Here is a 23,598-nt window from a genome sequence, read left to right on the forward strand (position 1 = left end):
TGACGCGTCAATCTCTCGCCTCACCACCCATCCGCCATGTCCTTCTATTTGGCAATAGTCTCGCCGCTCGACACCCCGCTCTTCGAACTAACCTTCAACAGCAGCAAGCCCGCTGCCCCCAGCAGCGCGACGTCGGCGAGCTTCAGTTGGTCAAGCTTCAACGGCACAGAGGCGACGCCAACGCCGTCGGGGCTCAACCTCGGCCTCGTCACGGGTCCCGGCGGCGAGCGGCATCTCCTCCAGATGATCGCGCATGCGGCGCTCGACACGGTCGAAGAGGTGGCGGAAGGGACGGGGAGTTTGTGAGTTGCGCGCAGCGCTCGCCACACGCTACATCTGGTCACTCCTGCCGGCGGGCGGCGGTGTGCGGAAGCCAGCTCACCCCAGATACCTCAAGAACGTGGACAAGCATAATGAGTGGATGGTGTCTGCGTTTTTGGCGACGAATGGTGCGTCCGAAGGAGGACGCGCTGATCTCAGTCAAGCTTGTGTTGTTGCACGACACGAAGAACGACGATGGGATCCGGCTGTTCTTCGGAGACGTGTGGGAGACTTATGTCAAGGTGCGTGGGCGTTGCGAGGCGAGGAGGAAGGGGAGAGTGGGAGACATGTGCGCGGCGCAAAAGTCGGTTGAGGGGGCGGTCCTCGGCCTGCACAGGCATCGCGGCGCCGTTGAGGTGTGGGATTAGCCGTGCCCGCTCCCCAGAGAACACGATCTGACGCGGACCGCAACTGCTCCTCTTAACCTTTCTGATCTCACGCACTCGTGCTCCAGGCTACCGCTGTATACCGCGCTAATCCCAGGCCGCCCTCAACCCCTTCCACACCGTCAACACACCGATCCGCAACCCCCTCTTCGAAGCCAAGGTGCGCGCCTCGGCACGAAAATACCTCTAGACGTCTACTTGATGATAATGCATGTTCTTCTATTTTTACGCAAACTCCTCAGCCTTGCCCGAGACAAGCAGGCCGACGATGAGGCCGAAGAGACCGAGGACGGAGCCGAAGATCTCGATGACGAGGATCTTGACGAAGAGCTGGGCATCGGTGGCATCCGCGATAGCGGCTGTGGAGCCTGTGATGCCCACTGAGACGCCGCAGAACAGGTTGCACAGGCCGACAATGAGGCCGCCCCAGAACAAGGAGAAGCCCGTGTAGTAGTTGCTCGACGTGTGGATGTCCTTGATGTCGCTGTTGAGGCGGGAGGAGAAGACGATGGCCATGATGACGCCCTGGGGTTAGTGCTGAGCGTGGGCACCTCTCATTTCGAGGCAGGCGGCTTCCCAAGCTTCCCAATACTCACGTAGATGGCGACGACCTCGCAGAAGATAATGCTGGACGAACATGCGCGCGGAGGAGAGTGCGTAGGAGTAGAGCCAAGATCACAAGGTGCCGGGCGCGCGGTGGTAAGCTCAGACTCCACGACCACACCTCTAGATGCTCACGAGATGAGGTTCTTCGTCCTAATGCGAGGTGCACGCACACCACCGCCAAGAATACTCGCGCCAGTAATGTAAATACCCCTGCGGTTAGCAACAGGTCCAACCTCCAGCCGGTTGGCTACGCACCATCCAGCACCAAACACGCTGAGGCCGATACACAGTCCGATGCCTGTGGCTGCCCAAGCGAGAGGGCTCGACTCGGCGAGGAACTGCCCGGGGTTGAAGCGCTCACCCTGGCCTTCGGGTTAGCTGGCGATGCACATGTGAGAGCGTGAGGGTGGGGGAGCTGGCGGCGGACACGCACCTGTGAGGAGGAGGTACAGGCCGTACGTGGTGGCCACGGTCAGGAGCAACCCCGAGAGGTAGGAGTAGGTGTAGCCCATGCTGGTGCTGGACTGGAGACGGAGCCGGAGATGGAGAGGAATGGGGCAATGGGGACGAGGCGAAGCCGGTCGCGGTGTGACGGTGACGGTGGTGACGGCGACCACCAGGTTAGGCGCGGGAGTATTTCCACCGTCATCGCCACCCATTCCGTAGGCGTGCCGCACCCCACCACCGCTCGCAGCTCGTCCCCTGATGCTGCCTGGCTGCTGGCGCTCCATCACTCGTCTCCAGTCCGCAACAACAACCGCTCCATCACCCATCACCCATTCTCCAGATACAAAGCATACACATCCCTCTGGCACCCGGCTTCGACCTCACCTCCCGAATCCCTCCTCTCGATGCCGCCCGCAGACAGTATCGCCTCCGACAATGAGGCAACCGATCGGCTCACGCACCGCGGTATGGTCGCAGCCCAGGCAACGCTAACCCCAGAACCCGTGTCGCTGAAGCGCGGGCGCGAGGGATCCGTGGTGCGTATTCCGCTCGTTCTCTCCCTTCTCCGCCGCTCGGCCGGCCTTCCCGCATCCCTCCTCCCCCCACCTCATCGCCACCGTGCGCCGCCACAAAGCTGAAACTAATGTGCAGGACCACACCGCAAGCGAAGCAGCCAGCGCCGCATACATCGCCGCGAAGAAGAACAGGCTCGAGGAGACGCCCGAGACGCAGGAGACGCAGTCCGAAATAGACGAGGAGAAAGCGCCGAGCAAGGAGGGACGCACGGTTGGCGAGGTGCGCCGCAAGGTTCAGGAAATGACATGGAAAGAGGGCGAGCGCGTCGAGCGTGCCGCGTCAGACACCGATAAGGACGAGGATAAGATTATCTCGACTCCGGCCGAGGGTGAGGGTGAGGAGAAGCGAAGCGAGGAGGGAGACTGGGTCAAGGTCGACAAGGCCGAGGCCTCTGGGGATGAGGCTGAGGCCGAGGCCACCGGAACCAGTGGGACGCCGGAGACGACTTCGGAGGATGCGCCCTCGCTCAAGCGCAAGGCTGACGAGCCCACCGAGGAGACTGAGGAGAAGAAGCGCAAATCCACATCTGTGAGTTTGTGAGGTCCAAAGTACATGCTGATTGCAGCCAACCCCAACCCATTCGCCGCCCAAATCTGCCGAGACCGCTGCGGCCGCCGAGCCCAAGAAGCCACAGGCGACTTTCGGCTCGTTCTCTGCCAAGCCGAGCCCGTTCGCAGCGATGGCTGGGACATCTGCGTTTGGGACTGCCGCGAAGAAGACCGAACCGAACGCGCTTGACAAGAAGCCGGCGGCATTCGCCAGCTCGGGATTTGGCAGCTACTCGTCAGCGTTCTCACCGTTCGCGGCCAAGAAGAGCGAGGCCAAGGCAGAGAGTTCGTCGTTTGGCGACATTCTCAAGGAGAAGGGAGCCGACGATGCAGCCGAAGAGAAGAAGCCACAGCTGGATCGACAGGACGGTGGGTTTCAGGGCAGGTCACGCTGACTCCAGTGCCTACGGGAGAGGAGGAGGAGGAGACGATGTACCAGACACGCGCGAAGCTGTTTATGATGGAGGGTGAGGGGGCGTGGAAGGAGCGCGGCGTTGGCCTGCTCAAGCTCAACCGGCGGCGAGATGACAGGAGTTGTGCGCGCCTCGTCATGCGCGCGGACGGTGTACTTCGCGTCATCCTCAACACGGCGTTGTACGTCGGCATGTCGTGCTTAGAGGACGGCAAGCATGTCCGCATGACGATCTTTGAGGCGGGCGAGCGCCGCTTTGTGACTATTAGAGTGAGTCAACGCCGTGGCTGCAGTGCTCGTGGCAGCGGTGTGCATGTGGCGCTGTTGTGTGCAATTCCAGATATAACTGACCTCAGACCGCATCTCCGAAGGTCGCTACCGAGCTGGCCTCAGCCATTCACGAGCACACGCCGCTGCAGTCCAAGAAGAGCAAGTCGCCTTCGGAGCCAGCCGAAAGCGCCGTCTGAGTGCGCGTCCAGAGTGTGCATGGTGTCGGGTTTCGGCGAGCTGCCAGGCTGTAATATGCATTGTGTACGTCGCTCAAATGGAGGTGTTTGGTGTGTGACATGTTTGGTCACCGCCTTCGCAATCACCGACCACGGGGCGTGTAGTGCCATCGAGCATGTGAACACACGCCTGGACCGGTGCGCGGGCATGGCGGGCAGGCCGTGCGTGGCCGAAACGCCTCGACGCCTCGGTACTCGCCTTGTCCGTGTCGCCTTTGTACACCTCGTTCCACTGCATCTTGAAACGGGCACGGGCCTCCGACGCGCGCCACCGAGGACGACGGACACGTTCGCACAAGTGAGGTGTGGCCAGCTGGGTGCTGAGGCTGCGACTGACTGCCAGCTTCATCTCTAGCACATGGGCGGTATGAGCAGCGCGTTGGGCTGGAGGCATACTCTAGCAGCATGTTGGTACACATCGACTGATCACTCAAGGGATCAGGCGTGACCTAGGAGGACGCGGCATGCGTGTGTTGATGGCGTAGCTGCCAGCGAGCTGCTCACGCTCCATTATCAATAGCTTGCCAGACCGCTCGCGAGCCCGATAGCTCGACATCTCGTTTTTATAACACCGTTCCGCCAAGCCATGACGACCGCCATCGGACCCAAATGCCCTGACGTCCGCGCGCCTCCCACCTCCTCACCCCACGCCCACCCACTCCCATCTGTGCTCGGTGGGGCCGTCCACCTCGCAGCTCACCACTCGACTCGCCGCCGCCATCGTATCCACCTCCCGCCTCTACTCCGCCGAATTCCACTCCGCCAGGGGTCACACGTGACCCAATTGAGCCCTGAGAGGCCACATATGCGGCGTTATAGAAACTCCAGAGTCCGTTCGCCCACATTAGTGTATGATTGACCTTGTCGCATCTCGCTGGTTGTCACCGGCCTTCGGGCCGGCTCGACTCCGCTCTCGGCCTCTGTGGCTGCCCCCCCACCCCCCTTCCTCCCGACTCCGCTTGACCGGGGACCTGGAGCCCTGCTAGCTGGGGCTCTATGGTCCTCGGGCCCCCCCCTTCCCCACTCCTTTTGCCTCTCATCCTAAAGTATTGGCTCCACCGCCTCATCATCTTCACACAAGTCCGACTCCCGGCGGCGTTGCATCTCCAGAGATGAACGGCGGTGTCAACTCACTATCTCACCATACCCCATCCCCGCACCTGCTAGATGTCCTAACATTCACCCCGCCCTTCCTGGCACAAGTTCTCACCGCTACATTACTCTGTACAAACAAACTCTATTACTCGTCACTGATCGCCTACCACTCACCCATCTCGTCCTCCAGGCCCGAATCGTCATCGTTGATCGCACTCCGGCCGGCGGCCCGGCGGCCCACAGCCGACAACACAGCGACCAGCTTCTGTCTTGCACTGTCAAAGGAACGAATCGAAGTGTCCTCCTCCTCCTCGTCCAGGCCGACAAAGTTGGCCTGCGTGAGCACAAGACGGAGACGGGCAGCCTCCTTCTGCACGCGGTAGTTGGCCTCGAGGCGGTCAATGCTCTTGGCGGCCGAGTTGTAGCGCGACGACGAGAAGAGCAGGTCAACAAAGCCGATGCAAGTCATCGCAAGGTTGTCGATCGCCTCCGCGTTGACGCTGACAGCGGCGCCTGTCGAGCGCTGCGGGAACGAGCTACCGGGGTAGAGCAGCTCAAGCATGGCTGACACACACTTGAGCCGGGGACCACCGCCACGAAGCTCCTCCTCTGCCAGAGCGGACACGAGGGACGCGGGCGAGGAGTAACCTGAGAACAGTCCCCAGAGGCCGAGTAGCACAAGTGCAAGCGAACTTGTTGTACTGTGCCGGGGGGCGCTTTGAAGGATGCTCTTGATCTCGCGGTCGAGCGACTTGAGGTCGCCAGCCATTCCACTCTTCTGCACGTTGGCGAGCATTGGTGGAAGAGCCGTTGCGCCTCCAGTGGCGGTCACGAGGTGACTGAAGAAGCGTGTGTAGAGGTCGTACAGAAGGATAAGATTGATCTGCTCGGCGATCGCAGCGATAGGTGCAAATGTGGGCGGGACGAGCTCGAGGCAGCGTGAGGCCTCGTCCAGGGGCAAAGCCAGGACGGCGCCGAGAGGGGTTTCCGTCTCGCACAAAGTGCGCGCCTCTGCCCACAAGTGCTCGGCCCCTTGACCGTCGCGCGTCATGAGAGCCAGCAGCGCGAGGCAGTACGGGTCCCGCGACGACATGCGAAGGCGGACGGCAACATGCCAGCGCACAAGAGGAGGAGGGTCCACAATGCCACCGACGATACGCGCTGCCAAGCTGGTCCATTCGGCGGTGACCTCAACCGGTGCGCCGAAGTAAAGGCGGAAGATGTCGAGGAAGAAGCGAACGACGTTGCCGGCGCCGGTACCCTTGTCCTGGTAACGCTTACCGACGCGCTCAATGAACGGACCGAGGATGACAAGAAGACCAATGGTGATGAATATGCGAACAGACCAGTCGACGAGCGTGTGCGGACCAGGTACGAGAGCAGCAGGCAGAGCTCTAGCAAGCAGTCGAGAGCTGTGCTCGGCAGTGATGAGAGGAAGTCTTCCAATCACCTGCCCGCGAGACATTTCGCCAGCATACGAGACAGGCGACCCCATAGTCGTGCTCGGGTGGGGGCTAAACATCTTGGAAGCCGAAGGGAAGAGAGAGAATGATACGGCAAAGGCGGCGAAAGCACGCATCCCGGTCGTGCCCATCTTCGAGTCGACAGACTTCTTCTTCGTCGTGCGGGCACGCTTGCGTGTCGGGGCCTCGTCCTCGTCTTCTTCTGACTCGACATCGTCCGAGTCGTTGAGCGAGGCAGCAGCCTGGGCTGCCGCAGCCTGCTGAGCAGATATGACGGCTTCACGGTTATCGAAGTCCTGGCGCCAGGCGTCGAGCTCAGCCTGGCCGCTAACGACGGCACGCCACGTCTCCAGCTCGGCAACCTTGCGCTGCAGCATCGCGGTGCGACGTTGCAGGAGCTCGATGTACATGCGAGCACCAATGAGGATAGTGGCCTTTGCACTGGCATTGGGGCGAGTCACCTCGCCAAGGCCATCCACAGTGCCATCGGGGGCGCGGACATCTGTCTTCTTCTGTTCCTCGTTCGACGTGCCGTACAGAACGCGGAGTGCGGGGACTGCGTCGCGAAGATCGGCCTGGGCCTGCTGCACCTTCTGTCGATAGCGCCTCTCGGTCTTGTTATGTTTGCCAACATTTGCTGGAGGCGAGGAAGAAGGTGGTTTGTTGATCGGTGCGTTGGGGGCGCTGCGGCGGGGAGGGGGCAAAGGGAGGGAAGGCATGGATGTCGACTCGGACAGGGATTGCGGTTGAGACGACAACTGCTGAGGAGGCATGGGCTGCCCAATGGGTTGAGGCTGCGATTGCTGTTGCTGCTGCTGCTGTGATTGCTGCTGTTGCTGCTGCTGCGTTGACTGCTGCGGCGGCGGCGCTTGCGACTGCTGCATCTCAACTGGGCGTCAGCTGCGCGGGACCCGATCTAACTCACGCTTAACTTGCTGCACCTGCTGCTGCTGAAGATGCAGCTGGTGCTGGTGGTGTTGGTGGAACAGCTGTTGGTGGTGCAGCTGTCCCTGCGGCTGCGGGGGAGAGTGGAGGTGCTGCATGGGGGGCTGCGACATGACATTATGCTGCTGCATAAACCACTGCTGAGCAATGGGGTCCTGCGGGATGCCGATGCGCCACTGCTGGAGGTTGCCATCAAAGGTGAGCGCCGACGGGGGCTGGATGGCGCCCATAGGCATAGGTGGTGGCGCGCTCATCTGTTGCTGCTGCGGCTTGACGTCGAGTTGTATCGCCGGCTTGAGGTACTGCGGCACCTGAACGGGCGCGATGTGCTGGTATGTCATGGACAGCGCGTCGAGCTCCTGCTTAGTGTCCTCTGGGAATATGAGCATGTCTAGCTCATCCGCTGGGAAGTTGGAGTTGAGAAGATACTCGTCGGTGGCGAATGACAGGTTCGAATTGGGACTGTCCGATGTGGCAGGTGGTGAGAGAGAGGGGTGAGACAGGCCCGAGGAACGCGGCGAGAGCGTGTTGGTGTTGGAGGTGGGGGAGAGGTAGGACTCGTCGAAGCCTGGGAAGGAGAGGGCTGGGGGAAACAGAGTGGCGGTGGGTGAAGTTTGGGGGTTGTCGTCGCCCTCCTCAAAGTTGAATATGTCGGACGGTAGAACCGCAGACATGGTGACTATTGATGTGAAGGGTTAAAGAGAGAAAGAGAGAGTGTGAACTGGATGTAGTAGAGTTGAGTTTGAGGTTGAGAAGATGTGTAATGAGAAGAGAGGAAGACTGATGAGAGACCGTACGCCGTGGCAGTCGCAGTCAAACGCCGTACGCTGTGGAGGGGGAGACGCCGGGGGGGGGGGGGGCGTAGTTGGGAGTGTGCGCGCGGAGTGGGCGACGGGGCGAGCGGGAGATGGGAGATGGGAGGTGGGAGAGCTACGAAAGGATGGAGGAAAAGAGGAACGGAGGATGAGAGATGGCAAGAGGAGGATGAGAGAGCGAGTGCAGTGGGACGACGACGGACTGCGCGCCTCCACCGCCTCCACCCAGGAATGGGAATTGATCGTGCCATCCATCGTCCCACCGCGCACCGAAACAATCTACACATGGCACGATCCCCCCCCCACGCCCGAGCTCAGGGTCCCATCTCCGCGTCTCCGTTCATCACCCATCCAACCCAAGCTCGGAACCAAATACTCCCACGTGGAGGAGAATTAAGCATTACCTTCCAGGCACATAGGCACCCTTGACATCAGCGATTAGCGATCCAAAGTGCATTCCCGAAACGCGACCGTCTCGCCATCTTGCAGAACACAATCCAGCGCTTGCCCACACCACACCATGCCGCATAGTCCGGCCGAATACATGCTCGGACTAGTCGCGGCGCTTCTTCGCCTTGTTCGCCCGCTCCTCCTCCGCTGCCACTGCCCGTGCCTTGGCTCGAGGATCAATTACCTGTTCTCGTAAGCTTCGCGCTCCAGACTCAGTCCACGTGCGGAAACTTACTTCGTACTCGTCCTCGGCGCGACGCGTCTCGTCCGAGATCTCGTGTGCAAACTTGAGTGAATGCCGCAGCCACCCCACATCGTCGTCCACCTCGAGCGCCGCCTCCCCGTCGCCCGCGTCATCATCCATCGGCTCTTCGTCCACCTCGGCCTCCATAACTTTCTTGCTGAACATGCCCAAGTCCCGCAACAAGTCATCGTCCTTTGACCGCTTGTCTTTGGCATTCCACTTTTCCCGCGCTGCCCGTCCACGCGCGTGCTTGTACTTTGAGAGCTCCTGTTCGAGGGCCGATGGGCCTCGCCGCCGCTTACGCCGTTCTTCCTCGTCCTCCGAGTCAGTGTCCGAATCCTGCCCCATGCGCTTCTTCATCGCTCGCAGGTCCTCCTGCATCCGCTCAATGTCCTCTTTCCTCGACGAGCTGAAGTGAGCTGGCATAATCTCGATAAACTCACCTTTTACCGGATCGTTCGCGCTCGTGCTGCTCACGAATTGCCTTGAGATCGACCGCCTTGCGCTCTCTCTCCACTTTGGTCTTCGGTTGCTCCTCAGCCACTTCGGTGGGTTCGTCGGACAGGTCGGGCATAGGCTTCTTCGACTTTTTCTCCTTACTGGAGCTTGATGACGCGACGACTGGTGTCAAATTGATGCTCGCCACCAATTACCTACGATCGCGCCGGCCCATGTCCTTCTTCTTGACTGTCACAGCAGCCGCGTCCAGCTCTTCCGCCTCGCCAAAAGACAGCAGCCCAGTGTTCCTGAAAGCGGTTAGGCGACCAGACTATTCACGACTCACTTCTTGGCTCGGGCTCGCTTCTCCTTCTTCTCCATTTCTGCCTTGGCCTCAAGCCGAGCCTGGTGCTGAGCCCGCTTCTCGGCGGCAGTAATGCGCGGCACGATGTCATCAAATGGGTTCTCGATAATGCGAATCCCCTTAATCTTTGGGGGCACCAGCGGCTTTTCTTCAGCGTCGACATCGAGATTCCCAATGTTGAGGACATCTATTGTGAGTTCAGCTTTATTCCGTTCTTCGTACTGTAATAAGTCGGTCCTTGGATGCGCCCGAAGAGTGTGTGCTTGCCGTTGAGCTCGTCGGCCCGATCCAGCGTAATGAACCACTGCGAGTTGTTCGTATGCCGCTTGCCATTGTTGGCCATGCCTACCAATCCACGCCTGCGCGTCAGACGCTGTCAGACGCCACAACCTACCGATTGAACTTCAAGCGGCTGTGGATCTCGTCCTCAAATGGCTCGCCATAGATGCTCTCACCGGCTTTCCCCGTACCTGTCGGGTCGCCGGTCTGCACGATGAACCCCTTGACAACGCGATGGAAGATGACACCGTCGTAGTAGCCTGGCGTGAGCTCCGGCTGCAACTATGCCAGCTGCATCCTCACCTTCCATGGCGAGCTGGACGAAATTGCGGACGGCCTTGGGATTCTCCTTACCCCAAAGCTCAATCTTGATGTCAACCTATAATCAAAGCGTCTACCTTACCTCGATCTCGCCTGCAGTGGTGTCAACAATGACCTTCCCCGTTGGCGTTGGCTGGAGGTTAGCATCGACAATGAGGTGGTGCGCGAGTGCTGCGTACCTCAGTAGAGTAGCTACGTAGGTCAGTGAATCACTCTTCAACTGCACTGCAAGCCACTCACAGGTTGGACATGGTGCACAACGAGGCAGCGTGCCGGTGTGACGGAGAGTATCGATTGGAATGATGTACTATTGAGCTGATGGACCTCCACCGGACTTCGGTGGTGAGTGCCATGTGCCACAAGGACGGCGGTTCGGGGCTAGTGCCGTTGCATTAGCCCCAGTCGTTAGGAAGCATGATTGGCATTACCTAGGACACGTGGTGTTTGTAATGGAAAGAGAGCCGCGAGGCACGAGTCAGGGTGTTGAGCCGGGAGCAAGTGTGAGGCATGCGAGGGCAAGCCCCGCACAGACCCAGTATGCCCAGCACCAACTCGAGCAGCACTGCCGCTGCCGTCCCTTCCACGCTCACCACCCGATCCACCCCACTCGTCAACCATCCAACTCTTGTCAACACATCTGCAACTCAACCCACACTCTCCTTTATACTCGCATCCGCTCGCGCCTTCCCTCTCCTCCAGGCCGCTCCGTCTTTATCCTCCCCCTCCCCCCTCCTCTTGACCAGCCATGTCTGAGGGCCTCACGCGTCGCCGTGGCGCAGGGGCCTCGTCCGCCGCGCCGTCTTCGGCTGGCGACTCGGCGCCCCCATCGCGCCCCAAGTCTCAACAGATGAGCGGGTCAGCTGTCGAAGGAGGCCGCGGCAAGATCGCGTACGATCCACGCGACCTCAACGACGAGAGCGAAACTAAGGGCGCGCCCCGCCTCACCCTCATGGAGGAAGTGCTCCTCCTCGGCCTCAAGGACAAGGCGGTGCGCGCAGACTAACAACACTGCTGACGACCAGGGCTATCTCTCGTTCTGGAACGACAATATCTCATATGCGCTGCGCGGGTGCATCCTCATTGAACTCGCGCTGCGCCGGCGGATAGCAATGGTGCGCGACCCTTCCCGCCGCGGACTCGCGCTCGCGGACCGCCTCATCGAGGTCATCGATGAGAGGCAGACGGGAGAGACTATTCTTGACGAGGCGCTCAAGATGATCAAGAGCAGTGAAAAGTACGGCGCTGGCGCGTGGGTGGACTTGATGAGTGGTACGTAATTATCAGACTGCGACGCGTCGCGGTAGCTATGTGCTCACTTCCTCTAGGCGAAACGTGGAACGTCATGAAGATTGGGTACCAGCTCAAGCAGGTCCGCGAGCGTCTCGCCAAGGGGCTGGTTGACAAAGGTGTCTTGCGAACGGAGAAGCGCAACTTTTTGTTGTTTGACATGGCGACGCACCCCATCGCAGACATGAACGCCAAGGAAGACGTTGTGCGCCGGTGTCTCGCGCTCCTCACCGCGCGCACCGCCGCGATCCCACCTCAGGCCCTTCAGAAGGAGAATGTCAAGTACCGCTACATGCGCGCCGTGTCGCTGGTCTGCGCTGGTAAGTTGCCGAGCCCATGACGTCGCCTGACAACAGCCTACGCCTCGTCAGTGCTCGAGAACGCGCTGCAGCGTCTGTCATATGATGCGCGCGAGGCGGCCTTCGTGCGTTGCGACGAGATCCTCGCGGAATTCTCGACGTGGCCCTTTGGGATCGGCACATCGTCCGAAGCCGGGCCCGTGCAGGTCGGCAGCGGCAGCACGCGCCGTCGCGAGGGCGGGAGCGGCATCGGCCGCGAGAGCGTGCAGGAGCTGGTGCGCGAAGTCCGGAAAGAGATTGCCGAGAACGCCGGCGGGGCAGGCTCGGGTGGCGCTGCCGAGGACCAGGAGGAGCTGTGCTTTGAGGTCGTCGCCACGGTCCTTGAAATCTTTGGGCGGATGGACAGTCTGGTAAGTGGCCCTGGAGCCTGACACGGATGAACGGTTATGCTGACACGCAGCTGTAAGCGCGCCGTCGCACCGCCCAAGGAGACCAGCTAGAGTGTGTCTTTAGGGTTTTTAGATGTCTAGTATGAGCGATTCACGTCGCGCAAGCATTGTTGGCAGCATGAATCGTGTGTGATAGAGTGCGCGCGCACACACAAGACGATGAGAGAGTGTGGGGAGGAGGGCGGAGAGGGGGAAAGACTGGCAGAGGTGGGGGACGGAGTCGTGGGACGAGCGAAGGTGAAAGAGGCCCGTGCGTACATTCGCTTGCAATCAGCTTTGGCGGTCACCGGAGGAGCGACATGTAGCAATACGCGGCCAAGTACGCGCTGCGGGACATGAAAAACTGGGACGCGAATAACTAGTAGGGTAGAGGAAACGCGGTATGCGGCGTCGCGCACTCACGCTAGTGCATCCCGACGGTGACGCGGTGGCACATGGGGAGACTGGAGCTCGCCCACAAATTCTGCTCGGAGGCGGAACGCCTCAAGATGTGCGGAAGTGGACGCACAATGTGTTGCGTGTGCAGCTCTCCGAATTCCGGGGCACGCGGGGTCGCGGTGAGGCGGGCATCAGATGGCCTGCGTGTTCGCACACTTGGGTGTGCTGCGGGTGTGCTGCAGTGAGTCTAATTTAGTGCTGTGGCTGTGGCTTTCTGGATGCTCAAGTGTGAAGAAGTGGGGCTCAAGAACGTGAGGGCACGTGACGCACTGCGTCTTCGTGATTTTCTGAGGTGCTCCGCAGCTGCAGGTGTCACACCAAGCATCGCACGCGCTCACCCGGAGATCTCACATTGTGAGCCGAAAGACTGGGTCGGAACCCCGGAGCGTGCGTGGATGCGTGGACTGCCGTATGCACGCGCGTGGGGACATGACGTTGCACGCAGGGCTCGATACGTAGTACGGTGTACGATCGATGGCTGCGAGCGGAACAGCGTGAGGAAAGTTCTCTTCGGTCGAGATCAGGCCTAGACGCGGTGGGCGCGGACGCACGCGGAAGTCTTAGATCGGGTCATACTCGCTAAATCGTCAGATCAGATCTCTGGCGGTGTCTGTAAATCCTGAACCTGAAGCCTGAGCAACTTGTGGATTGGGAATAGATGGTGAATGTGATGATGTTGATGGCGGTTTCGGGTCTGCTCGTGTCGACGACGACTTGTGGTGCGGGGTCGACCAGGCGAACAAGGCGGCGAGCACCGACGTGATGAACGTGGCCGCCACAGTGATGTGCGGGACACCTGATGCGCCACCTTACGCCTCAACACCTGGCCCGCACCTGGTACATACAATCGGCTCACGTACTCACGCAGCGCCACAGCCACGTCTCGTGGCCAACCCTGCCTAACCGAGCGCCACTCAAGCTAACCCCTGCCGCCTCGCTTTGGCTCCTGATCGACCGTCCGACACGCATCGTTACTAGCGTATTCGTATGTACGCATCTAGAAGCTCTGCATGGACACGGACAGGCTCCAAACGTGCGGGGACGAGGGAATGCTGACAGCCGTGCGCCACCGGGGCGGAGCGAGTGCCAGTGTGCCCTCCATCCTCGTCCACCTCGCTCACACCGCCCACTTCCTAGACGTCCCGCTCGAGGCTCGCAGCTGCAAGCCCGGACCGGCTCTCTGCCGACGTTGCAATCGCCGCTCTACATCTGCCCCGTGTCGCAAGTGTCGGGACGACTAGGCCCACTCTGATCGCCGATCGCACGCCGAATCATGCAAGCTCCAACGTCTGTAGCGGACTGGGCCGGATCATGTGCACGCTAGCCTGGTATGCTGGCAAAAGCGAGGCGGCGCGATGGATAGTCCGCTTGGCCCCGCTACGTCCATCTTGATTTCGACTTGGTTTGAGCTCCACAACACCTGATGCATGTCCTGGCCCGTTCCCCTCCGCCCCGTGTGCTTCAGACACAATTGATCTTGACACATGGCTGCAACACGCCCTGGGAGGAGCTGCAAGAGACACTAGCGTCCCGTCACACTTCCAAGGAGAGTCACGACGCCCTGGACGCCCCACCCCTCTCAACACCATTGTCGTTCGCGTCCCTCTCCAGTTCCAATCACCGGCCCCACTCGGCCCGTCTACCGAGCCCGAGTTCATGTAGCAATAGACCGATTAGAGCGACAAGCCGAATCAAGATTCAGAGTTGGGGCTGGCAAGACGCGGGGAGGTCAGGTCGAATGTGTGTGGAGTACGGACTATCCATGAACTGTCCAACGGAGCAGCAGTACTGCTGATGTTAGTTGTTGTTCTAAGCCCGCCGCCCACAGTCAAGCCAAGCAAATGCTATCCATGTGCATCGCTCGCACAACAAAAATACTGTCCACCGAGAGCGGAGAGGTACTATAGGTACACCAATATGTAGGGGAATCGGCTATTGTTCGAGGTCCATTGAGTCCATTGCTGCCGAGGAGTCGAGTCGAGAGGCGCAAACGAGAGAAAAATGGGGAAAAGGTCCAAATCAATGTCTAGAGGAAGGTGTTCCGGCACGGTCGGTCTTCCCATCTATGAGGTCCAAAGAGGCAAACAGGTTTAAAGTCCAAGACGGCTTAGAAGTAGTTGGGGTCGGGCTGAGTCCAGGTGTTCCCGGCCGAGAGGTAGTCGTTCGAGGGAGCGGCGTAGGCATTCTCCTCGTTGCCAGCGAGCCCAATGCCGAGACCGACGAGGGGCTGTGGCGCGTGAGCCTTCTGTGGTGGCACAGGGAGGCCAGGGCACAGTGTTGGGGAAGTGGAGAAGGCTGACTGGGCGAGCGGAGACGGCGAGAAGGGGAAGGGCTGGGGAGTGTAGGTCAGGAGATTGGGCGTCGGCTGGAAGTAGGCCTGCGACGGTGTGTGAGGGGGAGTGTTGAGGATGGGTTTCCTGACGGGAGTGACCGGCATTGGGTACGAGGTGCTCGCCGACGACTCAGTAGGCGAAACGGGAGCCGTGGCGTAGGTCGTGTAGATGTTCGGGTCCTCACCGCCGTCCATCATGGGGGTGTGGTCGGGCGCCACGGGCATCACAGGGACCATGGGCGAGACATTGATGACCGGCACAGGCGGACCCGAGAACCATGGGCTCTCAAAGTGCGCAGGCGAGGTCATGGGAGCACCGTGTGGCACGGGCGAGTAGGGAGAGAAGGTGACTGGGGTCGAGTAAGACCGGCGAGGAGGGACATGAGTGCCACGGATAGGGCCTGGTCCGGCGAGGTAGGGCATCGAGTAGATGGACTGGTCGACAAAGTATGGAGCGGCGCGGGCATGAGCGTACTGCTTCGCGGCCTTAGCGGCGGCCTTCTTCTCGCGGGTGGCCCGGTTCACCTCCTCGGGGACGGGCGAGTAGTCGCAGGAGCGGCGGGCACGGGTGCAGTTGGCGCAAGGGCTAGAGCCGCAGCACTTGATCTTGCTGAGAGGGTCAGTGACTGCATCGATGGTAAAGCAAGAGATAAACGTACCGATGACGGCAGTACTGGCACGCCATGGCAATGCGTTGCCTGCGAGTAGAAGCCTCAGAGCCCGGCATGATGTTGAACGAGTTGGGGTTGAGGGGCGACGAGTGGACCGAAGTCGGGCTGCCACCAAGTGGCTGCTTGTCCATCTGGTTCTGCATGGCGTCGAGGGGAATGTCAAGTGGCGGTGGTGGTGTAGGAGTGGTAGTACCGTGGTGTCTGTGCGGCAGAAATTGAGCACGGGCGCGGTGACGAGAGGTTGATTCCAGTTGACGAAAGCGTTCAGTGTTGATGCACAAGGGGAAAGTGGAGGAGGTTGAAGAGAGGTAGAGGTTGAGAGGAGGTGGTAGACAGCGAAGAAAATAAACAAAAAGGCGAGCGATGTGAACAAGTAAGAATGGATAGAAGGAGAGGGAACGGAGGAGGAGAGGAGGAGTACGGGAGAAAGGCAGAGAGGAAGAGAAAGGAGAGGTTGATATAGAAGATGAGAACGAAGGAGGAGGAGGATGGACGAGGGTGGTGATGAGGAGGAGGCGGCAGGTCTTGTCGGTGGTCGGGGTTGGGCGGTCGGTGGTGATCCCTTGGTCTTGGCTCACTGGGGGATCGCCTGCTCGCCTGCTCGCCTGCTCGCCTGAGCTCCCAAGCCTCTTGCCTTGAGACCGAGACCTGAAGGGTGGGCGGCCGGCGGATGGGCGGAGGAACGGAGGAGAGACTTGGACTGAGTAGAGGCAGCATTTGGCGGCTCGATATGAGAGCCACGAAGGGAGGGTCGAGGGCCCAAGAGGGCCCAAGATGGATGTGCGATCGACGGGCTACTGACGAGGTACAGGGAGCCGAGCGGAAGCCGGCTGAGTGGCTGAGACATGCGCAGGTCACCACCAGGATTTTGCTCCGCTTACTCCGGCTTGTCCTGAATTCTAGCTGATGGAATACGTACCCCACAACCACTGTAGCGTTCAGTTCAAGGCGCGCACATTACGGCAGCGGCGCAGACGGAACGGGCCCTCGGCACTTACGTCACATAAGCCGAGTGTGAAGTTACTCAATCGAGCAGGGATGGAGGAGAGGTTAAGGGAGAGGAGTGCGTAGTTCATCCATGTTAATCCTGCTGAGGTGAGAGCCACAGCTGACAAGAGCCACAGGAGCGCACTGACTGTCAGGGGATCAGCGTGATCACCCAAGGTTGCCTCATTCCTGAAGCCACTCCTGAATTCCGACTCAGGGGAAACCCTTTGACAGAGTGTCTGTCTGTTGACTCTTGTCACGCCCAGCTGCCACTGCCACTTGTCTGTGCCACTTCTCTCTGCAATCCTCTCTCTGCTCTCTCTGCTCGCTCTCCGCCCTCCTCCCAAGATGTGCCGAGCCCTACCGCCTTCCGCACCTCCTTGCATTGTATCTCCCTGGAATTGGACGCCAAAGCAGCGCGCTCGCCGTCATCTTGCATTCTCCCAAGGTTGATCCCAACAACTCGGTCCGGCAAATTGACCAATCACCGCCCGCTTCTCGTGGCACTCACGCACTCATGCAGCGCGTGCAGCGCGTGATGATGGCACCACGGAGCCGCCTCCGCGAGCTTAGACCACCGAAGCCTAACGGAAACCAGATCCGCTTCCGCCACCTTTACACATGCACTTGCGACGCGCGCACGCGCGGTCTTGCCGCGCTATGTAACTACCGTACGCCCCGCAAACCATGCCCACCGCTCCCCCCTCTCCCCCCCCCCCCCCCCGCGAACGGCCACATTAAAGCGGGGCGGGCTTGCCTACTAGGACAGTACCTCCTTCGCGTCCCCTCGTCAGATGACAAGACAGCGGGCGCCCAGACACGCGCCGTGCCAAGGGACTACACTCACACTCGCGCACAGGTGCCAAGCAGGCAGTGCCCAGGGTGGAGGGTCACAGTGAGGGCGGCAGCCGACGATCAGGTGGGTGGGGGAATGCAAAGCATGCATCACGCCCCCCCAGCCGGGCGCTGCGGTCGGCAAAGTGTTCATTACTCTGTCCCCGTTGCTCAATTCGGCCGCACTCTGGGTAGCGCCTCATGGGCGCCTCCTATGGTCCGCGCACATCAGGACTCTCGCGTGCGCGGCGAGGCTTCATGTGGCTGAGGCAGACCCTCAGGTCGGCTGGGCCACTCAAGGCCGCCACACGGCATGTACGGCATCTGCCGAGGGTAGGAATGGTGCCTCGCTTGCAGGCACTTTCTGCCTGAGCTGATGCTGGGTACCCATCCGAGGTCTCTCCAGAGCCAACTTGAGCGCTTCAGGCCCAGAGGATCAGAGGCTGAGCATGAGCATCGGCGGCCACGGCACGATGCTCCTGCCCTTTGCCCTTGCACGCGGTCGCCACTGCCCATTGTCCCTGAATGTCTTTTGCGTACACTGACGCCACGAAGCGTGTGAGTGTGGTGGCGGTGGACAGGGCGCGGGCAATTTGCCACGAGCTCATGTGTTCAAACCAACGGACCCACTCCTTCTCGTCGTATCGACCGCAATGTCAATGGCCGGAGCGTCTCCGGTATTCGACCCTGCGCCGCTCATGGCGTGCGGATTGCTCTGCTAAACTCGCTGAAACTCTTAATGAACAGACTTGACGGAGGCGGGGCAGCCCGCTGATCCGCTGAATTGACTATTATGCAAGTGATAATGCCCGCATGCCTTCAGCGTCTCTACATGCCACATAGATGCGATGGCGGGTCCCGAACGGCCGGTGTCTCTGATCACTCGTGCACGCACAATCCTCGGTTCAACGGCTCCACCAAAGCCAGCGCGCGTCGACACGTCGCTTGCCCCCGCCTTGCGTCCGCGTGCTAACCCCCTCGTCGTCATCGTCATAGCACCAAAGACTCGAGTGGGGGAGGGCGGACATTACCAAAGATTGAATTGGCGGATGCTCCCATGCCGGAACGGGCCCGGCTGTACGGTCGCCAAGATCTATGGATGCATGTGCCCGAGTCCGCGGTGCGCGCCCGGTGCATACCGGTACTGCTCACGACGCGCACGCTTACTCCGCAATCTTCACACGCTAAACCGAGCTGTGCAGATGCGTATGACACGCGAGGTTTGCCACTAAATCATGGCCATCGTTCACGTCACCGCAGTTGTACCTACAGAAATGCCGTGAGGTGCCGTATTGGCACTGAAAGTGCCTAGGAACCGGCTGCTGAGCCGGTTAGCTTCAGAAAACTGCCGGCATGCCACCTGACTTGAACAACGCTTGGTGCTTGCATCCAAATGTGTTCGCGCGACAGTGGGTTCAGTGCCTGGGCCGAAGCCGACGAGCTTGTTGACGTGTTGCGCCGCTTGGCCGCATCGCATGCCAGCATGCCAGCATGCCAGCATGTCAGCGTGGCACACAGGTGCGTACACCGGGGCTGGCAGCTGGCCAGGGTGGTGTGCGGCTCCACCAATGTGGCACTGCCGCCGATCACCGGAACCTGCAGTCCCGTCGCTCGCGTAGAATTTCTGACCCGCTGCTGCACGAACATCTTCCTTTTTTCTTGCATGCAGACGTGTCGTGTTCTGCTGACAAGTACGGCCACCGGTGCATTGAGGGTGCTGCGTAGATCTCCCGATGCAGTCGGGGTAATGGTCGGCGGATCGGCGAACCGGTGTCGGGAGCCAATCCGCGGCCCGCCATGACCGCCACTTTGGCGCCGACGGCGATCCCCCGCACTCGATTACCAGAGGGTCTTAATTCTCCAGGGTTCAATTACGGCCGTCCGAATCCAGCCAACACCTTCCGCAGCCAACGACGCCGCCTGCGTAAATTTCAACCGCCATTTTTCCAGGCGCACGCCTGCCTGCCGCTGTGGGATCTGTGGCTGTAGACATACATCCAGAGCTCGGCCCGACCGGCGCCACCACCGCGAGCCCCGGTCGCTCTGGACCGCCGCTGATCGTCGATGGCGGTGGCGCACCGTAGATATGCCGCAAAGACATCAAGTGGTGCTCATAATTGATCTAGGGAGCCGGTGAGGACGGCTTTGGCGAGCGGCGATGTCCGTTCGCACCGTCTCACTTTGGAGTTCGACAAACTGGACTGCAACTATCCAGGAACTCATTAACGCCGTTCCGGGCCGAATCAAAAGCATCCGTAATGTTATCAGCTCACTAGGGATCGTTGGGTCCGTTGGGTCAATCGCAATCGCAGCCGTAGGGATACGTGCGGCCAAGCGTCCCCGTAGACCGCTCGCCGCCAACACGCCAGGGATCCCAGGCGGTGCCTGTCACTCCTACCTGGATGGAGCCGCAACCTCTGTTTTTTTTTTTTTTCGGCCGTCGCCGTCTGCATCATCAGAGCCTTTGTTGCAGCTTGGGACACCCATCGGCGGATAACTGCACCCGTCCCCAAGGTCCCCAAGAAGGCTGATCGCTGCTCCCTCATATCTTTGCAACTTGTCACGCTTGCCCCCAGCGCTGGCATTCCTTCATGCCTCTTGCCCTTGTCACGCACCCACGCACACTTGTTACCCTCGACTAGCACCCCTCCATCAGTTGTTGACGTACAGACACACTAGATATTATTGCTCCGAATCCCCCAACGTCCAAGAAGAAGAAGGCTGTCGGTTGAGACAAAGTGTCGGGCGGCTGCGTTACATCAAAGATAACGTCCCGCCACGGATTCCACAGACGCCACAGAACGCGTACGCGCGTCGCGCTTGCGACGTGTGACCATCGCCTTGCCGTTATGTATTCTTCTCCAACTCAGCTTTGCTTCACAATTCGTGACACCAAAGCAGCTCTACTAACGACGGGTCACGCATCACCGACAACTTCCCATGGTGCGATGGCTTCTTGATACGTCAGAACTCCTCGCCTGCACAACGTGAGTTCAGGCTCCGCCCATAAGCCCCCCCCCCCCCCCCCCACCCCCCCAACATCACTCCTTTGTTCACGAGGGCCCTTCTCGGGTCAGTCATATGCAGTCACTTTCTCGTAACAACAGGCCCACGCGCACCCGTGCGGACGTGCCGATGTTCACGTCACCTTGCTCGAGAAGGCACCGATCCGACGGCAGATGTCCCACTCCCTTGCTGCAATCAGTAGAGCGCCGTTCTCACCATTCTTCTCAACGCGCGACGTGTTCACAGACTCGATGCATGCCTCTCTGCGATGCGCCTCGTCACGTGCCTCCGTCCCTATCTCCATTTAGGGCCGGAATGGCCGCAGCCACTTGTCCGCGCGCTCGAACTCCTCGATTACGTTCGGCTGGATGGCCGTGTTGGCCACCGACGGGTTGGGCCCCTGTTCCTGATTGGCCGTGCGAATAGCTACCATGATCTGGTGTGGTCAGCAACGTTGCTGCAGTCACTCGTCGTCAACTCACAGCATCCCAGAAACGGAATCCACGCTCGACCTCGTTTGTTGGATTCTTGACACCAGTGAAGGCCTCGTCCACGAACTCCAGTGCCATCCGCTTAGCGTTCTGGAAGTTTGCACTGTCAGGAGTTATGTCGCCCTCGTTGTAATGAATCGCAGCGTCGAGATACGTCTTAGCCAGGATACCAAAGCCGGTGTTGATGTCGCTCTGGAAGGGCAAGCCTTAGGTTGTCAGTGAGAGGGGGAGTTGAGCACGCACTGATGCACATATCCAGGTAGTCATCGCGTGTGCGGCGCGCGTGTCCTGAGAGAAGGATGTGCACGTTTAGTGCTTCCAACAGCTGTCGCAAGGCCTTGGTTGTTGCCTTAACAAATGAGTTGAATACCAACAGCTCGCGCGACAGCGGTCCAGACCATTGCTCGGACTGTCAATGTTAGCGGACATACCACGAAGCCACCTACGCGGAAGTTCAAAGGAACCACACTAAGAACGCGCATGAAGAGAAGGGTGTGCGCCTGCTCTTCCTCTGATCCGAAGCCTGGGCCTCCGGACAGAGCTGGCGCCGAAGGGCCACCAAATCGGTTGCCGTGAACGACGCCAGCCCTCAGAAGCTCCAAGATAATGTAAATGGGCTCTTGCAGTTTGTCCGTTACGCGTGCTGCCTGGCATGCGGCATGGAAGGCCTTTCCAATAGGCGACTGGTGGTGATTGCTATTGACGAAGCTGAAAATGTCAGCGATCCTGCTAAGCACTTCAACTTACCCTCGCACGTCGAGGAGTCGCCAAATGATGTTAGCAACAACCTCGTCCTTCCTCTCCAAGGTTTTCGACCCCTTCTCCTTTTTGGTCGCTGCGATTGTCTCCTCCTTCTCGAGCGTGCCGATGCAAAGCTTAAGATCGATGGTAGAGGACTATGAGTCAGCGAGTCAGGAAGGAACTCACGGATTGGCGTCGTAGCTCGTCTCCGAGCACATGATGCGGGACCATCCAAGTCGAGCACTTTTCAACGAGAGACTGCGTCAAAGGGTCGTTAGTAGGGACAGTAGCTCCTTGGTGAGGAGCGTAGGGCGGGTCAAAGTAGTAGTGCGCAGACTGGGGTGTCAGTGTGGACGTCCCGGGGAATGGGACTCACGATCCGCCTTTGCGCCCACTGGGGGTGGAGGGGATTGATGAGGAGCGCAAGAGTTGTGCAGCGCGGTGACGTAGCACCTTCAGTGATGATGTCTTTGATGAAACGGCGGTATTCCGGGGAGTCGGCGAGCGGCTGGCGCTCATCGATTATGCCCGATGCGAGGTAGCCTACGAGCTGCGCGGAAACCATGCCTCGACACAGAAGGAAGTAAAGCTCATCAGGGAGACGAGGCGAGAAAATCTCGTCCAGGTCAGATGGAACGTCGGCGGGTGTAACGTTTTGGCCCGGAGGAGGAATCACGAGCGGAAGAGGTAGGCAGTTCCCGTCCGTTGTCAGGACTAGAGAGAACTTGATGGCTAGGCGCGCACGCATAAAGCTTTCGAGGTAGCCGGTCCCCTTGAGCTGAACTGCCCATCCCTGGCACACGCCAAGTCCAGACTTGCCTGCCCGTAGGTAGTCCATCGCCGCTCTCATGGAGAAGCTTTCAGCGATGAGTGGGAAGGAGCGGCTCAAGCTGCAGCCTGCCAGCAGACCGAGGTCCAGGAACTGGTCGTAGCTGAAGTTCATGTCTGCGAGAATGCGAGGCTTGTCGTAGTAGGTGAACGAGCCGGACCAGTCGATCGAGGCGATGACCCGATCAACAGGCCACAGCAACGCCTCGGAATCGGACCAGATGGCGTGAATATAGCCCTTAGGATGCTTAAGCAAGTATGCAAGCTAATGTGAGTCGTGCACTGCGACGCGACATACCTGTGCACCGGGAAGGTAGGGGGCCATGACATATTCAACAAACCGATGCTTGAATGCGCGGAGAAGAAGGCGGACAACGTCCTGCGTGTCGACCCACATGCCGTTGCGGACCTGCGTCAAGGCAATCACGGCGCGATCAACCTGTCCATCTTCGTAATACGCCCATGCCTCGTTTTTGACGGCATTCTCTCGGTCTGCTTGGGGGCTCTGGCCCTTGGGAGGTGGACGCTGGGCCAAAGGAAGGCCAGGGAAGACGAACACGGGCTTAATGTTGTGCTTGTCCAGTTGACGGAGATCGCTTTCAATTCGGTTGGCCAGCGAAAGCGGCAGGCCACCGGTCGAAGCAATGAGCGGCTCGCGCTGGTCTGGGTCCGAAAGCAACGTGCGCACGTAATAGTTGACGTCGATGCCGAGTCGCGTGTTGGCAAGCGCACTCAATGGCGCAGAGGACGTAAGTCTCCGTTCGCGGAGGTAGACAGCAGTCAGCAACCGAGCTAGCGCACGACTCACCATCAAGACTACGGACTCCCATGATGTGTGAATGTGAAGTGGGAAAGGGTGGAGGAAGCGAGGTAAGGAGGTGCGGCGGTCGATTCACTCCTACCGGCGTTCAGAAGCGCCCACGGCCTATACAGCGGGAAGAGTGAGTCGGCACTGAAGAGCAGCTAGGCCAACAAGGTGACGGCTGCGAATGTTTTGAAGGCGGAGAAGAGTTAAAGAG

The 23,598-nt window shown here is 59.8% G+C and overlaps 10 protein-coding genes across 10 annotated transcripts; 4 read left to right on the forward strand and 6 right to left on the reverse strand.

The window, feature by feature from the left end:
* Positions 1-36: 36 nt before the first annotated feature.
* Positions 37-897, forward strand: COLE_05110 (uncharacterized protein; the record flags this gene model as incomplete). Its single annotated transcript, XM_018423012.2, has 4 exons — positions 37-302; positions 388-449; positions 481-563; positions 805-897. 4 exons carry the CDS (start codon positions 37-39, stop codon positions 895-897), a joined length of 504 nt encoding a protein of 167 aa, XP_018279340.1.
* Positions 898-932: 35 nt separating this feature from the next.
* Positions 933-1,825, reverse strand: COLE_05111 (uncharacterized protein; the record flags this gene model as incomplete). The annotated part of the gene is made up of 5 exons (XM_018421339.2): positions 933-1,232; positions 1,304-1,334; positions 1,446-1,523; positions 1,569-1,680; positions 1,747-1,825. 5 exons carry the CDS (start codon positions 1,823-1,825, stop codon positions 933-935), a joined length of 600 nt encoding a protein of 199 aa, XP_018279339.1.
* Positions 1,826-2,164: 339 nt separating this feature from the next.
* Positions 2,165-3,763, forward strand: COLE_05112 (uncharacterized protein; the record flags this gene model as incomplete). The annotated part of the gene is made up of 6 exons (XM_018426631.2): positions 2,165-2,225; positions 2,259-2,296; positions 2,412-2,864; positions 2,902-3,253; positions 3,286-3,566; positions 3,653-3,763. The coding sequence occupies 6 exons, from the start codon at positions 2,165-2,167 to the stop codon at positions 3,761-3,763; spliced, it is 1,296 nt and encodes a 431-aa protein (XP_018279338.1).
* Positions 3,764-3,782: 19 nt separating this feature from the next.
* Positions 3,783-4,157, forward strand: COLE_05113 (uncharacterized protein; the record flags this gene model as incomplete). Its single annotated transcript, XM_065626387.1, has 1 exon — positions 3,783-4,157. One exon carries the CDS (start codon positions 3,783-3,785, stop codon positions 4,155-4,157), a length of 375 nt encoding a protein of 124 aa, XP_065482328.1.
* Positions 4,158-5,060: 903 nt separating this feature from the next.
* COLE_05114 (uncharacterized protein) lies at positions 5,061-7,979 on the reverse strand (the record flags this gene model as incomplete). The annotated part of the gene is made up of 2 exons (XM_018427390.2): positions 5,061-7,249; positions 7,286-7,979. 2 exons carry the CDS (start codon positions 7,977-7,979, stop codon positions 5,061-5,063), a joined length of 2,883 nt encoding a protein of 960 aa, XP_018279336.1.
* A 2,982-nt stretch (positions 7,980-10,961) lies between these two features.
* On the forward strand, positions 10,962-12,233 carry COLE_05115 (uncharacterized protein; the record flags this gene model as incomplete). Its single annotated transcript, XM_018423010.2, has 4 exons — positions 10,962-11,204; positions 11,239-11,485; positions 11,542-11,823; positions 11,860-12,233. 4 exons carry the CDS (start codon positions 10,962-10,964, stop codon positions 12,231-12,233), a joined length of 1,146 nt encoding a protein of 381 aa, XP_018279334.2.
* A 95-nt stretch (positions 12,234-12,328) lies between these two features.
* On the reverse strand, positions 12,329-13,263 carry COLE_05116 (uncharacterized protein; the record flags this gene model as incomplete). Its single annotated transcript, XM_018427389.2, has 4 exons — positions 12,329-12,514; positions 12,760-12,876; positions 13,041-13,167; positions 13,241-13,263. The coding sequence occupies 4 exons, from the start codon at positions 13,261-13,263 to the stop codon at positions 12,329-12,331; spliced, it is 453 nt and encodes a 150-aa protein (XP_018279333.1).
* A 1,533-nt stretch (positions 13,264-14,796) lies between these two features.
* Positions 14,797-15,835, reverse strand: COLE_05117 (uncharacterized protein; the record flags this gene model as incomplete). The annotated part of the gene is made up of 2 exons (XM_018427387.2): positions 14,797-15,631; positions 15,681-15,835. The coding sequence occupies 2 exons, from the start codon at positions 15,833-15,835 to the stop codon at positions 14,797-14,799; spliced, it is 990 nt and encodes a 329-aa protein (XP_018279332.1).
* Positions 15,836-15,956: 121 nt separating this feature from the next.
* On the reverse strand, positions 15,957-16,409 carry COLE_05118 (uncharacterized protein; the record flags this gene model as incomplete). The annotated part of the gene is made up of 1 exon (XM_018427388.2): positions 15,957-16,409. One exon carries the CDS (start codon positions 16,407-16,409, stop codon positions 15,957-15,959), a length of 453 nt encoding a protein of 150 aa, XP_018279331.1.
* Positions 16,410-21,913: 5,504 nt separating this feature from the next.
* Positions 21,914-23,409, reverse strand: COLE_05119 (uncharacterized protein; the record flags this gene model as incomplete). The annotated part of the gene is made up of 4 exons (XM_018423009.2): positions 21,914-22,087; positions 22,128-22,844; positions 22,878-23,353; positions 23,388-23,409. 4 exons carry the CDS (start codon positions 23,407-23,409, stop codon positions 21,914-21,916), a joined length of 1,389 nt encoding a protein of 462 aa, XP_018279330.1.
* Between the last annotated feature and the right edge of the window lie 189 nt (positions 23,410-23,598).

Source organism: Cutaneotrichosporon oleaginosum, assembly GCF_008065305.1.
Source record: "Cutaneotrichosporon oleaginosum strain ATCC 20508 chromosome Unknown ATCC20508_contig04, whole genome shotgun sequence".
NCBI classification, from domain to species: Eukaryota; Fungi; Basidiomycota; class Tremellomycetes; order Trichosporonales; family Trichosporonaceae; genus Cutaneotrichosporon; species Cutaneotrichosporon oleaginosum.